This window comes from Hemiscyllium ocellatum, chromosome 3, assembly GCF_020745735.1.
Source record: "Hemiscyllium ocellatum isolate sHemOce1 chromosome 3, sHemOce1.pat.X.cur, whole genome shotgun sequence".
Classification (NCBI taxonomy): domain Eukaryota; kingdom Metazoa; phylum Chordata; class Chondrichthyes; order Orectolobiformes; family Hemiscylliidae; genus Hemiscyllium; species Hemiscyllium ocellatum.
The window spans coordinates 131,750,449-131,766,642 of NC_083403.1; the positions used below are offsets into that span (position 1 = coordinate 131,750,449).

Consider the following 16,194-nt stretch of genomic DNA (forward strand, 5'->3'; position numbering starts at 1 on the left):
TAAAAAAAATTCGTTGTGATATAACTTGTGTTGAAACAGACTCGAGCAATTTAATAGACTATACTGTGACAGTGAAAACTATTATTTTTCCAATTTTAGCTTATTGCAAATGTGTTAATCATTTTGTTTTTTATTTTTCTCAGCCATTGGATCCGATGGCATGTGTTGTCAGAGCAGGGAAGTAAAAGAGTGGCATGGATGCAGGTCCACAAAGGGAGTGATCAAGGGTAAGTGTTCTAAATTAGATGTTATTGAACCAGCTTCTATAATTAAAACTGCTGAAGTGCTCTAATGTTTGGATGTTGAGTGTAGTCTCAACATTTCTTTCTGAAGTTGGCTCATAAGATTTAGTGCAACTTTTGAACAACAATCTTTTTCCGATGCTCGTCAAACTGTAGAATTTGAGGGGAAGTTGCCTCCTTTTCTGTTCTTGCAAGGATTAATTGACTGTAATTGGTGTTGTATCTTTTTCACTTACAAGTATACAATAAATAAGATAATAAGGTTGACCAAGTTATGCATATTGATATTTCAAGTGACTGTTACAAAGTTTAGTAAGATTTAGTGATTTAGAAATTCAGTAACTGGATCTTTCATGTGGAATTGTATTGAATTGTATAATCTTTAGTTTTGTGCTATGTTTTAAATGTGCATAAAACTTGCATTAATGTAAAAGGTGCAGAAAATAGCTACACTGCTAATATTTCAGAATATATTTGAGGATTACCAACATTTATAATGAATGTGTTACAACATGGGTCAAATCAGCATTTCAAAAAAGATTGTTACCTAGCTTATTTATTTCTAGCATTTCCAGTTTTTGTGATTTTGATTTCTGACATTCACTGTTTTATCTATTCTGCTTTGTAATCTTCCCTCTGAAAACTTAGATGAATTCTTTTCCAGCTCTTGTTCAATTAAAAGCTATTTAAATTTTCTATTAGTAAAAACTTCTATCAATTTTCAAATGAGTTTTGAAATGTAATTACAACAGTGTTTCTGGATATTGGCATTTGTCTTATCCTCTTTACAAACAGGCAAACATTACTATGAAGTACATTGCCATGATCAAGGCTTGTGTAGAATTGGATGGTCTACCTCACAGGCATCACTAGATTTGGGTAAGTTATTTAACCTAAGTATCTTTTCCTGAGTTTACATCAGGACTAAATTGTTCATGAATTTGATGGTTAATACTTAACTGCTAAATAAAAAATGCATGCTATTCAAAGTTTGAGAGAAGATTTGTAGCTCGGGTGCTCGTTGTGGTTCTGTTCGCCGAGCTGGGAATTTGTGTTGCAGACGTCTCGTCCTCTTTCTAGGTGACATCCTCAGTGCTTGGGAGTCTCCTGTGAAGCGCTTCTGTGATGTTTCCTCCGGCATTTATAGTGATTTGTATATCTGCCGCTTCCGGTTGTCAGTTCCAGCTGTCCGCTGCAGTAGCCGGCATATTGGGTCCATTGCAGCGGACAGCTGGAACTGATAACCGGAAGTGGCAGATATACAAATCACTATAAATGCCGGAGGAAACATCACAGAAGTGCTTCACAGGAGACTCCCAAGCACTGAGGATGTCACCTAGACAGGGGACTAAACGTCTGCAACACAAATTCTCAGATCGGCGAACAGAACCACAACAAATGCATGCTATGTTCAGTTTTATCCTATGTGAAATTCTGTAGAAGTGGTAGCTATTTTAAGCATTACTGTACTTTTTTCATACTGTATAAGGTACAAATATTAATTAGTATATGTTTGAATCCATGTTCTTCTGCTGGAGCACCTAGATAGTATAAATGGGATTGAAACAAAACAAATCCTACTGTCTTAATTACTGACTGAGCTTGCTGAGCACACAAATGAAGCTGATCTCATTGGTACAGCCCCGCCTGTAGGACGCTGATCCCTGTCGTCCATCTTGTGCCATCACACCTCCCCCCACCCCCCTTCCCATGGTAATATAGAGGTGTCCCTACACCACCTGGACTGTAGTGTTTAGAAAAGATACCTCATCACCATCTCTCAAAAGAAATTAAGGCATGGGCAATAAGTGCTGGTTTTGCCATTAACCCTCACTTTCTTTGAAAATGTTTGACATTTTCACTATATAAGAACCCCCTTTCATCGTACTTTTACAATAGAGTTAAAGGTCTAGCTACTCAAGCACAAACTGTTTCTTTTCAAAGGTAGTGTTTGTTTACCACTACGTCATCATGTCCACGATCAATGTCAATGGGCTAGTAATCCAGAGAACAAGGATAATGTCCTAGGTTTGAGTCTTACCATAGCAGGTAGTGAAATTTGATTAGAATTAAGATACCTGCAATTAAAACCTACTTTAATGGTGACCATGATTGTTGCAAAAGTCCATCTGATTCAGTAAAATTATTTACAGGAAAAAAAATTGTCATTCTCAACTTGTCATCTAAAAATGAATCCAGATCCCCTTTTCATGTGGTTCACTCTTAACTGCCCTCTGTAATGTCATGAAGACAGCATTTGCCTAAATTTGGCAAGTCACTCTGGTATTTAACTCTTACAAGATCTAACAAAACAAATTAAACTGCAGGAACGGCCAAGACTCCTGATTAAAGGCTATAATAAAACTTTTCAACTCTTAAGGAGCAATGTTAAGTTTAAATCCAATGACTTCTCCCATATAGGCATCAGGCGGCACTGGTTTCCTGACATTGGAGTAGCTTCTACCATATGATCCAGTCACCTACATCCATGAGCTTGCTGCCATGTGATTAGCTATATCTATCCCACACCAGATTTCCAACTTCCTCTGGTCCCACTACCAAACTCTGCAATGGTAGGACTAATACAAACTGTCTTTTTTGTGAAACCAAATATGGTGCTCAAGTAATTTTTTTCCCCACCTGGTCATTTACCTATTGTGTCCCTGACAATTTCTGCATTACAATATTGACTATGCTTGCAAAGTGCTTCATTGGTTGCAAACCTTTGAAACATCTGGTGGTTATGAAGTATGTGTTGTATAAATGCAGCTTTTTTTCCACAAAAGATTATTCCCTTGGGTATCCTTTCTTCCTCTAATGACAAAGGCTTGGGCCATATGTACCCAGGTCTGTCATGTTGATTTTTCAGGTTAAGTCCATTTTCAAACATGTGCATCACTAATCGGCCAGAACTTTTGCCTGTCCCAAGTTGTCCTTGAGAATGTGGTGCTGAGCTGCAACCTTGAACTGCTCCAGTCAATGTGCTGTGGCTAGATCCACCACGCCTTGGGGAATTTCAGGATTTTGACCCAACGATAGTCAAGGAACAGTGATATATTTCCAAGTCAGGATAGTGACTAGCTTTGAGGGGAAATTGCAGGTAGTGGTGTTCCATGTATCTATTGTCCTTGTCTTTCTAAATGGGAATGGTGATGGGTTTGGAAGATGGTGTGGGGCAGATGGAGTTTAATTTAGATAAATGTGAGGTGCTGCATTTTGGAAAAGGAAACCAGAACAGTACTTGTACACTTAAGGGTAAGGTTCTGGGGAGCGTTGCTGAACAAAGAGACCTTGGAGTGCAGGTTCATAGTTCATTGAAAATAGAGATGCATATAGACAGGGTAGTGAAGAAGGCACTTCCTTTATTGGTCAGAGCATTGATTGTAGGAGTTGGGAGGTCATGTTGCAGCTGTACAGGACATTGGTTAGGCCACTTTTGGAATATTCCATGCAATTCACGTCTCCTTCCTCTCGGGAGGATGAGGTAAAACCTGAAAGGTTTCAGGAAAGATTCACGAGGACATTGCTAGGGTTGGAGGATTTGAGCTATAAGAAGAGGCTGAATACACTGGGGTTATTTTCCTTGGAGCGTCAGAGGCTGAGGGATGACCTCCCTAGAGGCTTACAAAATCATGAGGGGCATATATAGACATAGTCTTTTCCCTGGGGTCGGGGAGTCCAGAACTAGAGGGCATAGGTTTAGGGTGAGGGGGGAAAGATATAAAAGAGACGTAAGGAGCAACCTTTTCACACAGACGGTGGTATGTGTATGGAATGAGCTGCCAGAGGAAGTGGTGGAGGCTGGTACAATTGCAGCATTTAAAAGGCATCTGCATGGTGAAATGAGTAGGATTTCTTGAACCCTCCGCAACTGTTTCTGATCCTGAGTTCAGGAGTGAAGGGCTTATGCCCGAAATGTCAACTGTCCTGCTCCTTGGGTGCTGCCTGACCTGCTGTGCTTGTCCAGCACCACACTTTTTGACTCTGACTCTCCAGCATTTGCAGTCCTCACTTTCTTTTAAATAACCTTCTCCTACTACACCACAAAGCCCCACTAAATATTTTAAAAACTTTTAATTAAACTTCGATGATTTGGCAATTCTGACTTCACATGATTGCAAATGACTTTCCTATTACTTCCACACTAGTCAGTAATCCTGTTTTTTGTTGTTCTGTTGGCTAATTTTAAATCGTCACTTCTGATCATTTTCAAGCAATGTACTAAACAATGACACAGGTACAGTAATCTAGATCGGACCAGATACATATTGATGAATCTATAGTCTATCTGATTCTTGTATCATTTTAAATTTTTATAGTGGGCGGCACAGTGGTTATTACTGCTGTCTCACAGCGCCTGAGACCTGGGTTCAATTCTCGCCTCAGGCGACTGACTGTGTGGAGTTTGCACGTTCTCCCCGTGTCTGCGTGGGTTTCCTCTGGGTGCTCCGGTTTCCTCCCACAGTCCAAAGATGTGCGGGTCAGGTGAATTGGCTATGCTAAATTGCCCGTAGTGATAGGTAAGGGGTAAATGTAGGGGTATGGGTGAATTGCGCTTCGGTGGGTCGGTGTGGACTTGTTGGGCCGAAGGGCCTGTTTCCACACCATATATATATATATATATATATATATATATATATATATATATATATATAAAAAATCTTTTTGAGCAGAGTTAAATTTGGGAACAAAATCCACCTTTTAAGCAATCAAGTGAGAATCGTTTCTCAAAGCAAGAAGATTAAATTATCACCCACAGTGGCATTGAGGTTTATTCATGGGTTTGATATGATCCATATAGAGGAGATGTTTCAAATTGTAAATAGGCAAAAACAAGGGTCCCTAATTACATTATAGTCATGAATAAAATTGAGGCGAGGGTGTTTTGATTGACGAATGTCCTTGATTTAACAGCTGATCTTTTATTTTCTGGGGAATTCTGAATAGGTACTGACAAATTTGGCTTTGGATTTGGTGGTACTGGAAAGAAGTCCCATTGCAAACAGTTTGACAGCTATGGAGAGGTACTTGCACTTAACCCTTGCTATCACATTGAAAGTTGAATGTAATTCAACATGATGTGGCTTTGTTTGTATGTTGCAGTTCTGCTCATGACTCTCTTCATATTACTTTTTACGTTTTAGGAATTTACCATGCATGATACCATTGGATGCTATATCGATCTTGATAAAGGAAATGTAAGCTTTTCAAAAAATGGTAAGCCTTCTTCAAGATGTCCTGCATTTACTGCTCTTAATTCAAATATGCTGGCTTAAAAGCAGATGTGAGTCTCTAGTGTAAGTTTTATTGGCTTTTGTAATTCTCCTGCTCCTCAGTCTCTCAAATGATTTTTTGTTGTGGATGACTTGACGTAATGGGCGATTGTATATCTGGCCATCTCTTATAATTAAACTGTATGTTTGTGTACAGTTAGACAATGTGACCACTAATTTATTTTCTTCCCCCTCATTCTGTTCCTCACTCTATTCCTTATTTGCTGTATATCTGTGAGGGAGATTTGTGAATGGAAAAATTATTAGAAGAATCTCAATCTTGTGTAATGACAGAAACTTAATTGATAGACACAATCTGTTTGCTTTAACACAGATTGTTTAACACACTCTGGTTATATCTCACTTGTAAGATAACTATTTATTGTTTTTAAGAGTTGTTTTCAGAGTTTGTTTTTTTTCAGGGAGAGATCTTGGACATGCCTTTGATATTCCTGCTCATTTAAAAACCCAAGGCTTATTTGCTGCTTGTGTTTTAAAGGTAATTTTCTCCATCACTTGAGACAAATTTTATGACTAGCAAATAATAGTCCTGATAACTAAAAATCTTTGTTGCATCCTAGAATGCTGAACTTAAGTTTAACTTTGGAGAGGAAGAATTCAAGTTCCCACCAAAAGATGGTTTTACAGCACTAAGCAAAGCTATCGATGGCCATGTTGTAAAGTCGCCACATACTGGTATGTTAGAAGTAATATGTTGACTTTCTTAACTCCTTTGAGTAATTCAAAATTAAAATGTTAGGTGATCTCTCTGCAATCTATTAATCTATATTAGCAATCTAGCTACATAGTTTTGATAAAACTTGTTTCTAATACTACCAGTTAGGCCATTTGGGCAAGGACTTGGGAGTTTGCGACTGTTATGTTGAACTATTCTAACCAGAAACTGAAAATAAAATTTCAAAGCTAGCTTGGTACAGTAGCAGTTATGTTCCACTCATATCTCTGCATGTCATACGAATATCATGGAGAAGATATAAAGACAGTCAGCTATCCAGCCAACTTGCGTTCCTTTCTGTGATCGTCTACATGTGACTCCACATTCTCACCAATGTGGTTGACTCTTCAGTGCCTCTGAAATGGCCAAGAAAGCTTGTCTCTTCAAGGGCGATCAGGAATGGGCAGCAAATATTGGTCTTGCCAGTGACGTGGGGGCAAGTTGCCTTGCCACATTCTAAGATATATATAAAATACAGCTATGTATAGGTTTACTGACAAGATGTGCCTATTTTGTCAGAGCACTGGAGCTCAGGTCGAATTTGCACAAATATCCACAGCCCTTGAAAAGAAGAAGGATTATTCAAATTACAGAGGAAAAAGATTATAGAGGAGGTTTGTGAGCAACAAGATTCCCAAGTATTGTCAATTTGCTGCAATTTGACATAGTTGTTTAGGTAGGGCTTGCCTAGTGTAGCAATGTGGGAGCAATGTGATGGTGTGTATACCTGTGCCATGTCTGGATCAGGTTGGGTTGTATTTGCCAGTTAGTGCATTCCTAATGATTTTCATTTTGCATATTCTGCCCTTAGCAAAACATTATCTCAAGCAGATAAAATCTGTGTTCTCTATTTTACTGTTTGTGTTCACAGGCAATATATTTAAATCCCTTTACATAGTTAGTATAACTTAGTTCAGATTTTTTAAAATATAATCAAAACAGTCAGACTTCTCTGACCAGGTGAAGGTCTCAGCCTGCTCAGCCCCACTGAATTCATCTCCATGTACCTCCCCACAACATTAGGGACTCCCCTCCACTGCTTTTTCCATGGCCCCCAATGCCTCATCTTCACTATGGACATCCAGTCCCTATTGACCTCCATTCACCATGACCAGGATTTCCAAGCTCTCTGTTTCTTCTTGTCCTGACATCCCCACCCATACCCTTCCACTGTCACTCTTATCCATTTGGCTGAACTGGTTCTCACCCTCAACAATTTCTCCTCCAGACGAACGTAGTACCATGGGCACCCGCTTGGGGCCCCAGCTCTGCCTGTCTCTTTGTTGGCTAAGTGAAACGTACTATCTTCCACAGTTAAACTGGCAACACTCCCTGCCTTTTTTCCTCCATACTTTGACTACATCTATGCCATCTCATGCTCCCATGATGTTGAACAGTTCATCAACTTCATCAACACAATCCACCCTGACCATAAATTCACCTGGAGTATCTCTGACACTTCTATCCCCTTCCTGGACCTCTCCATCTCCACCAACTGTGACCAACTCCAGCGCACTTCATCCACTTCCCGCACGTCTGCCGTCGAACTATATTCCTCCAACTGCAACAAGGACCGAACCCCCCCCCCCCCCGGTTCTCATCATCTATCCCACCAGCCTCCGTATACATCGCATCATCCTCCAACATTTCTGTCACTTACAAATGGACCCTACCATCAGAGAGAGATTTCCCCCACCCCTACCTACTTTCTGTAAAGACTGTTCCCTCTGTGACTACCTTGTCAGGTCCACTCCCCCAACAACCCATCCTCCCCTCCCAGCACCTTCCCCTGCCACTGCAGGAATTGCAAAACCTGTGCCCACCCCACCCCCAACCCCAAAAAGCCTCCATTCAGAGCCCCAAAGCAGCCTTCCATATCCATCAATATTTCACGTGGACTTCCACACCTATCATTTACTGTATCCGATGCAGCTGCCTCTACATTGGGGAGACAGATTGCCTACTCGCAGAGCCCATCAGAGAACATTTCCGGGAGACCCGCACCAACCAACCCCCCTCCCTGTCCGTCCCTTGGTCGAACACTTCAACTCCCTCTCCCACTCTACTGAGGATGTACAGGTCCTGGGCTGCCTCTATTGCCGCTCCTTACCACAGGATGCCTGGACAAAGAACACCATCTTCCACCTCCGGGAACCTCCAACCCCATGGTATCAATGTGGATTTCACGAGTTTCGTCATTTTTCCCTCCCCCAACCTTGCCCCATTTCCAACCTTCCAACTCAGCACCGTCCTCATTACCTGTCCCATCTGTCCATCTTGCTTCCCACCTATTTGCATCACCTTTTACCTCTGCCTCCATCCACCAATTGCACTCTCAGCTACCTTTCTTCTCTCTTCTCCTCCCCCCCCCCCCCCCCAACCCCTCCCACTTACCTCTCAACCCACAAGGCTCCCAGCCTCATTCCTTTTGAAGGGCTTTTGCCTGAAATGTCTATTTTCCTGCTCATCGGATGCTGCCTGACCTGCTGTGCTTTTCCAGCACCACAATCTTGAGACAATTAGCAATCCTCATCCATGAGCACCAACTAGCCACTTAAAGCCATGACCGGCTGTCCTTAATAGCCACACACTGATGATAAGGACCAGAAATTCAGTTGGAACAATACAACGATCATAGGACAAGCTAAACAGAGGACAACCAGAGAATTTCAAGAACCATGCAACTCATCTGCAGAATCTATCAACAAACACAGACCTAGACCCAAAATACCAGCCACTACAATGAGCAACTGGAACTGGCACCCTGAAGCTGCAGAAATGGAACCAAATAAATTCCAGAAGAGACAGTACCGCAGCGTTTCACACTGAAGATGTCACCTAGACAGGAGATGAAACGTCTGTAAATCAACTTCCCAGCTCAGTGAACTTACTCACAAATATGGCAACTGGCATCTGAGCTATGAATCTTTATGCAAACTTTGATACCATGTAATTTGGACCAGCAACCAAAACAAAATGTTAGATGGGTAGGTTTTAAGGGGCATTTTAGAGGAGTAGAAAGTAACAGGTGTAAGGAAGAAATTCTAGAGCTGTAAACAGTTGGCAAGTGACACAATAGCTGCTGCTAATGTGTTGAATTCAGAGATTTCAGAGGGTTTTGACTGGTGGAGGTTACGTAGATAGAAAGGAGCAAGGTGATAGAAGCTATGAAAATAAGGATAAGAATTGCAATGTTGAGGTTTTGTTGAATCTGAAACCTCTGTAGGTTAGTGAGCATGATAAACAGGACTTGGTGCGAGTTAGGGTAAGGCCAAGGAATGTTAGATAAGGTCAGTTTCTACGGAAAGTGGAAGATGTGAGGCTGACCAGGAAATCATTAGAAAAGTCATGTCAAAATTAACTAGCAAATGGGGAAGCAGTTGCTGATTGACACAGAGTACTAAGAATATTTTTAAAGGAGAGTGAGATAATGAGATGAGCAAGTTCGCAAGTGAGCCCAAAGTAGTAGAAGACTGCTACCTGGATTGAGGGAAAGCCAAAACTTGACAACAGTGAGGAGGAATTCCAACAGACTCGATGATACCTAATGTAGTGTTTTTCCAAAACACACACTGCTTTGGATTTCTAATGTCTCAAGTAAAAACAAAGTGCTGGAAAATATGAACAGGCAACATCTGTGGAGAGGGACACTGTTAAAGTTTCAAGTCAATAATGTTTTGTCACAACTATTGACCTCATTTCAGGACTCTTGAATTAAATAATAATTCTGGATAAATCCATGATTGTGAAATTTCCAGGTGTTTGGTCATGCCTTTGGCTTGTTCATTCTGTAGGTGGTTGAAAATGTCACTGAAACTGTAAACTAAGAGAATTCCTTCAGAACATACCTGATCATAAGTTATGAGAAAAACAAATTCAGTAATGTTCATTCTTTTCCAGGCACCGCACAAGTGGCTCAAACTAAAAACTTACCAAATGCTCCCAAAGCACTCATTATTGAACCATCAAGGGAACTGGCTGAACAAACCCTGAATAATGTCAAGCAGTTCAAGAAAAATATTTCTGATCCCAAACTAAGGTAGCTTGTCTTCAAAGCTTTTGCCTCTCTTTTCCCCCTTACCCCAGCCATCCAATAAATAATTGTACTGTTGAACCAACTGTCCTTTACTTGCTATGGGTGGTTTATACTTCTCAGACTATCTCAAATAATGGCCTTAATGGGATTATCTGGTTGATGCCATTGCACTTATTTGAACATTCTGAAATCACAAATAATTTCTATTGTATTTAATTTCAAATGTAATTTGGTATATCCTGCATCTTTGTCCAGCATTCCAGTAACTCTGAGTGTATTGATTTATTTTCAGTTATTTTGCTTACACAGGGATGAGAAGTTTCTGACACTTGGTAGAATTCTGACTTTTAGTCAAAGAATGTGTCAAATTTTTGATGGTCTTGTATATTTACAGAGTTAATGCATAAAATTGTCAAGCAGTCATTTCCTTAAGTGGCAGTATGGCATAGAAATATGCTGATAATAAAGCACGTTTTTGTGTGTTGACATAATTCTGTGCAAGTATTGTTTGTAAATGTTTAACAAAATGTTTTGGTTAGACTGCATTCCAATTGACAGTGTGCCCAAAATGTTTTGGAACAGTCAAGCTGTCAGTTACGTTTTATGTATGAATTGTCAGTGGAAGGTAACCAAGAACTTTTTTAGTTTCTTCCCTTTTTGACTTGCCATCCGGAGAACAATTCCACAGATGCTATCAGCCCTCCAACATCATTCATCATGGCACACCTAGAGAAAACTTTACACCGCACATTGAGAAAATATATCTCCATATCGTGTCATTTCATTTTGCAGCAGTGTTCACCAGATAGTCACTGAGATTACAATCCCAATTTTGACTTTCTCTTCCTCTGACTGCAAGGTTTGAGTTGGTGCAACAAAATAAATTCAGAAAGGACAGGGCACTTTTTCTCTGATTTGATCTTCACAGATATATATGTTCAGACTCAATAGTACAAATGCTGATTTTAAAGATAAATGTTTTGGTTAATTTACAAACAGTCCTTTTGGGAAACTACGAAACCCAACTACTGAACTATGTTGTACTCTTTGTTCGTACATGGATAGTCTTATTTTGGGACTCTCTCTTGTTCTGTTTTAGGGAGCTTCTGATAATTGGTGGTGTTTCTGCAAAAGATCAGCTAGCTGTCCTGGAGCAAGGAGTAAGTTTTCACTTTTTTACTCCCAAGAAAATGTGTTGATATGCATATTTATTTGTGATTTCACTAAACATGTCAGCTGAACAAAGTCACCTGGAATAAATTTATCCTACATGAGTTAAAAGATGTTGCAATGATGTTTTGTACACAGCAGTACCAAGCATGAGCTAAAAGTGGATTGTGATGGCCTAGGTCTTGAATGGTGTCTGAATATAAATAATTCTCCTTTCCAAGCACTGATGAAACCCCAAATTTTGTCAGTCCCAAATTTTATTTTCTTTTAAAACCACTTCTATTTCCTAATATATGCTACCATTAATCAATTATTGTGACTTAATGGAGAAACAGTAATATTATTTTCAATGTATTTTTAAATTACTGCCAATAGTTTCCATAGCAAGCTATTGATGTACAATATAGCCATTGCAAATGTATTTTTACTGTTTTTGCTTTGTGTATTTACACAATTTTCTTTCGGGGCTACTTAAAACGAGCCACTGCCGAACATCTCATACTGCTAATGAATAGTTGTTTTGAGAAACTGTGTGTTTTTAACCTTCACTTTCCTCATTATAAATGCACCATCAGCCCCACCAACAAAAAAGGCATCTTGTTGATATCCATTTCTTCCTTGGGCTGTATTCTCTAATTATCTAGATCTGCAGTTTCATTCCCTGAACCTTTCTTTTGGAGCTTTCCTTTGCCTTTTCCTAACCATTCCATTTTGCATAAAATATCCGACTCCCCCTCCCAGTTTCACACCACAATCATTTGTTCTCCCTCGCGAGCACCCATCCAATTCCCTCTCACTTTTGTTCAACTTTAATACTGTACTCTGCTGATCCTTACTGCAAGAGAATCATACTGTTGACCTTTCTGATTTCTATCTGCATCTGTTTATTAACATTGACACTTACTGCTCTCTTATAAGAAATACTCTGCGTGTCTTCGTCCTGCCAAAATTGATAACCTCTCACTTATCCATATTATACATATTATATTTAAATTGCTATATTCTTACCGACTAATTTGTATGTACCCTTTCAAAGACTCTTTATATCAGCCTCTTCTAATTTTGTCTCAGCCAAAAACCTGGAAGTATTCCACTTGCCCTCCTCCTCCAAATCCCAGTTGGCTCAGTATACCCGTCGACCTGTGCTGTTTTCTTTCTGATGACCACTGCTCAATCTATGCCAGTGTATTACCCTTATTCCATGCACTTTAATTTGGTACATTAACCTCCTTCCTGGGACCTTCTCAAGCTTTCATGATGTACAGTTTTCAGTATTCTCTTACAATTGTATTAACCCCCATCTGTAAAAGAGAGGTTAAATTAATTTATGTATTTTATCACTTCACTCTGAAGACAATTTATTAAGAACAAAATTCGGCTTTATTTTGGTAATGTTTTTGTCTTTATCAACATTAAATTTAAACTTGAGAACTTTGACAAAATTTAACTGAATCTATTACATGCCGTCAACATGGTTTATTTGGATCTCCTTAGTTTTTAATACTAAGTTATTCATGTTTTATTTTTCTCAAGGTGCCTTGCTTCAAAACCATATTTTCAGTAATTATTCAAGCTTTTAGTTCTGTCCTACATTTGAAGTCTTGATGGCATTAAATTACAAATAAATGCATTTTTTGGCCTATTCTCCAGGTGGATATTGTTGTTGGAACTCCTGGAAGAGTAGATGACCTTGTCTCAACAGGAAAACTGAATCTGTCCCAAGTTAGATTCTTGGTGTTGGATGAAGCTGTAAGTGTTTATTCATCAAAACAGAAATGCTGTCACTGTCCCTGCCAATTCTGCAAATCGAATAGCATCTGTGCTCCTCTTCACCAGCACTTTTTCGTAACTTCACATACTATCTGTAATCTCTGTTTCAATAAAACAGCTTTTAGTTTTAATTCTGTCTTCTAAGCTGCAAGACTGTGATTCAGTTACCTGTTAAATGAATATGACAGACTTACAAGACCCAACTCTGAGGCCTCACCGCTTTTGAATTACGTATGTGGCATATTGATCAGAAAGTTGCAATTGACGAGCCAATGCTGCTACCAAGGGCTCAATACTTCAGACACTAAGGAGCCAGTATGGATTTGCATTAACTGCCTGTTAAATTTGAATGGGATACTTTTGAAAATATTGGTGTGAAATTTTAAAATGTAAGGAGCCAACGGTCAATTTGTAACTTCACAATGGGAGGCCCCCTTATATAATTTTTCAAACTCATGATTTTTTCTTGTACTATTTCTTCACTTTAGAACCTTTTTTAAAAATCTGATTAATCGTATTAAAAAGTAAGATGTATGAATTTGAGATGGCTTGCCAGCATTTTGAGTGTCACATTTTAAATTGATTTATCTGATCAAAATTATTGTACCTTTTTTTTTAAAAAACATCTTAACTTTTTTCAAATTGTGAAATGTGTACAGAAAAGGGATTTTTCCAGTGCCGTTTTACTGCTGTATCCTGTTGTAAACCCTGAATGTTCAGATTCTCTGGTACCATCACTGTCTCCTTTCTGCCTGCACAAGCCTGTGCTGCTGGGTTTCAAGGCAGCTCGCTTCCCACAAAGTAGCTGTAATTCTTACCACCATGATTGCAGCAAATTCACCAGGATATTTATCCTGTGTTCGTGGTCTGTTGCACTGCTAACCACAAAATTCAGGCCAACATTATTGTTCATTCTTCAGAAATACTTACATTAAGTGTTTTTATTTTAAAATGGTGTAGACTAATCTTACTATTATGGGAAACAGTTTAAGCATTTTACCATCCTATACCTTACAGTAAAAACAAAAATCAAAGTTTTAGATTTTGTCAAATACTTATTTACACAAAACCCTGTTTTATTTACCTTAGGTGTGTTAGCATTGTGTTGACATGCATTTCTTTGAGTCAAAGGAAGGTACCTATTGTTTAAAAAAGAACCAAGTTTAATGTGTCATATGTTCACGGAAGTTCTCTGGTTGTGTAGGCAATAAATAAGTCTAAACCGTGTGCTAAGTATTTACAAAGAGAAAGGATTCTTTGAAAGGGACAAGTCAACCGTGGTGAACAGAAGTTAAGGATGGTATCGAATTGAAAGAAAATAAACACGAAACATGGCAAATATTAGCTCTGAGCCAGAGGTTTGGACAAGTTTTTAAAATTAAAACTTTGGGGAAAGCAGAAAATGCCAGAAGAGCTAAATAAATATTTTGTCTGAGTAGAAAACATTAATAGAATAATCAAAGGCAAAAGGAGGAGAGGAAATAAATACTATAACTAGCACTAGAGATAATTAATGGGGTTAAAGACAAAATCATGCACTGACCTAGTGATATATTTCCTAGGATATTCAAGGACGTAACTACAGAGAAAGCAGATGCAATGTTAGTAATCCTCCAGGAATCCTTGGATTCTGGTAAAGTTCCAGAGGATTAAAACCTGCTAGTGTAACATCTTTATTCAAAAATGGAAGGACACAAAAACACAAGGAGCTAAACACCAGTTAGCTTAGTGTCTGTTATAACGAATGTGGTAATAGAGCATTTAGAAATGCATTGAATCTGTAGAATTCTTTACTGCAGAGGGCTGTTGTGGCTGGGTCATCACGGTTCAGGCAGATATTTTAATCTGTAAGGGAATCCAGGGTTATTGGGAAGAGGCAGGAAAGTGAAGTTGATTATCAGACCAGCCATGAACAGTTCGATGGCAAACGACCTACTACTTCCACATATTAAATGTTGGATTAAAAGACATCATGTATTTGAAAGTTGAAAAAATATTTGTATACCAGATTTATGTTGCATATTTCTTGCTGACTGCACATGGAACTATCTTGTGCGATTGTTAATTGCAGGATGGACTGCTTACTCAAGGCTACTCAGACTTCATTTCAAGAATACATTCTCAGATCCCTCAAGTAACGTCTGATGGCAAAAGGTTGCAGGTATGAACTTTGTTAAGCAAGGCAATGACATTTTAACACCTCTTGTAACAGATCAGGGTGTCTTGTTTGAAGATCACATGGGGATTCTTTTGATATTTCATTTAATTTTGGTCATACTGGGTATTTAGCACAATCTGGGAATCACTGCTTTTGGTTTTGTTTGTCTCATTGATTTCAGCATTCTGAAATCAGCTTTCGAAAAAGGCTGATTATTTTCATCAGCTGCAAAGTGAAATTTAATTAATTATTGACAAATTTTACCAGACTTCCTTGACACACAAATAAATGTGACAAAGGCGTCAAGAGTCGAACCAAACAATTTTTTTTAAATGACCCCATATGGAGAAATGACTGTCAAAAAAAATTCCATTTCTGTGATTGGGCTGTTTTTAAAAAAAAACCTTGGGTTTCCTAATATATCGCATAATTTGCCTTCGCAGGAAATCCAGTCTGACTTCATTAATGAAATTAAAGCGGATTGGTATTTTTCAATTTTCAAAAGTTGCTAGAAAGTGATGTTTGGAAACCTTGGCTGGTAAAGGATCTTTTATTCATGTTTTGAGATTGTTTTATTGAAAGCATTACCTTCTTGCAGTTGGGAATTTAAAGAGCTATTCAATTTTGTGAGCCGATTATTTTGTCAAAAATTGCAACATGCTTTTTTTAACTCATAAGTGCAATGAGTAGATAAAGAATAAAAGACCTTGGGAGTCATCCTCTGCCGTAGTCTAACAACATGAGTGCAAATCAATGGAAAACATTATTTTTTCTGAAATTGAAATGCTGACTTCACCAGTTGTATCTTT

General features: G+C 38.8%; 1 protein-coding gene across 1 annotated transcript in view; it reads left to right on the forward strand.

Moving 5' to 3' along the window:
• Positions 1-16,194, forward strand: part of ddx1 (DEAD (Asp-Glu-Ala-Asp) box helicase 1) — a 37,880-nt gene that overhangs the window by 9,001 nt on the left and 12,685 nt on the right. Inside the window, exons 7-16 of the mRNA XM_060853573.1 lie at positions 144-227; positions 1,038-1,121; positions 5,190-5,266; positions 5,387-5,459; positions 5,938-6,014; positions 6,097-6,211; positions 10,152-10,290; positions 11,387-11,447; positions 13,108-13,206; positions 15,299-15,388. Of these exons, the coding sequence (XP_060709556.1) occupies positions 144-227; positions 1,038-1,121; positions 5,190-5,266; positions 5,387-5,459; positions 5,938-6,014; positions 6,097-6,211; positions 10,152-10,290; positions 11,387-11,447; positions 13,108-13,206; positions 15,299-15,388 (899 nt within the window). The remainder of the gene's footprint in view (positions 1-143; positions 228-1,037; positions 1,122-5,189; positions 5,267-5,386; positions 5,460-5,937; positions 6,015-6,096; positions 6,212-10,151; positions 10,291-11,386; positions 11,448-13,107; positions 13,207-15,298; positions 15,389-16,194) is intronic.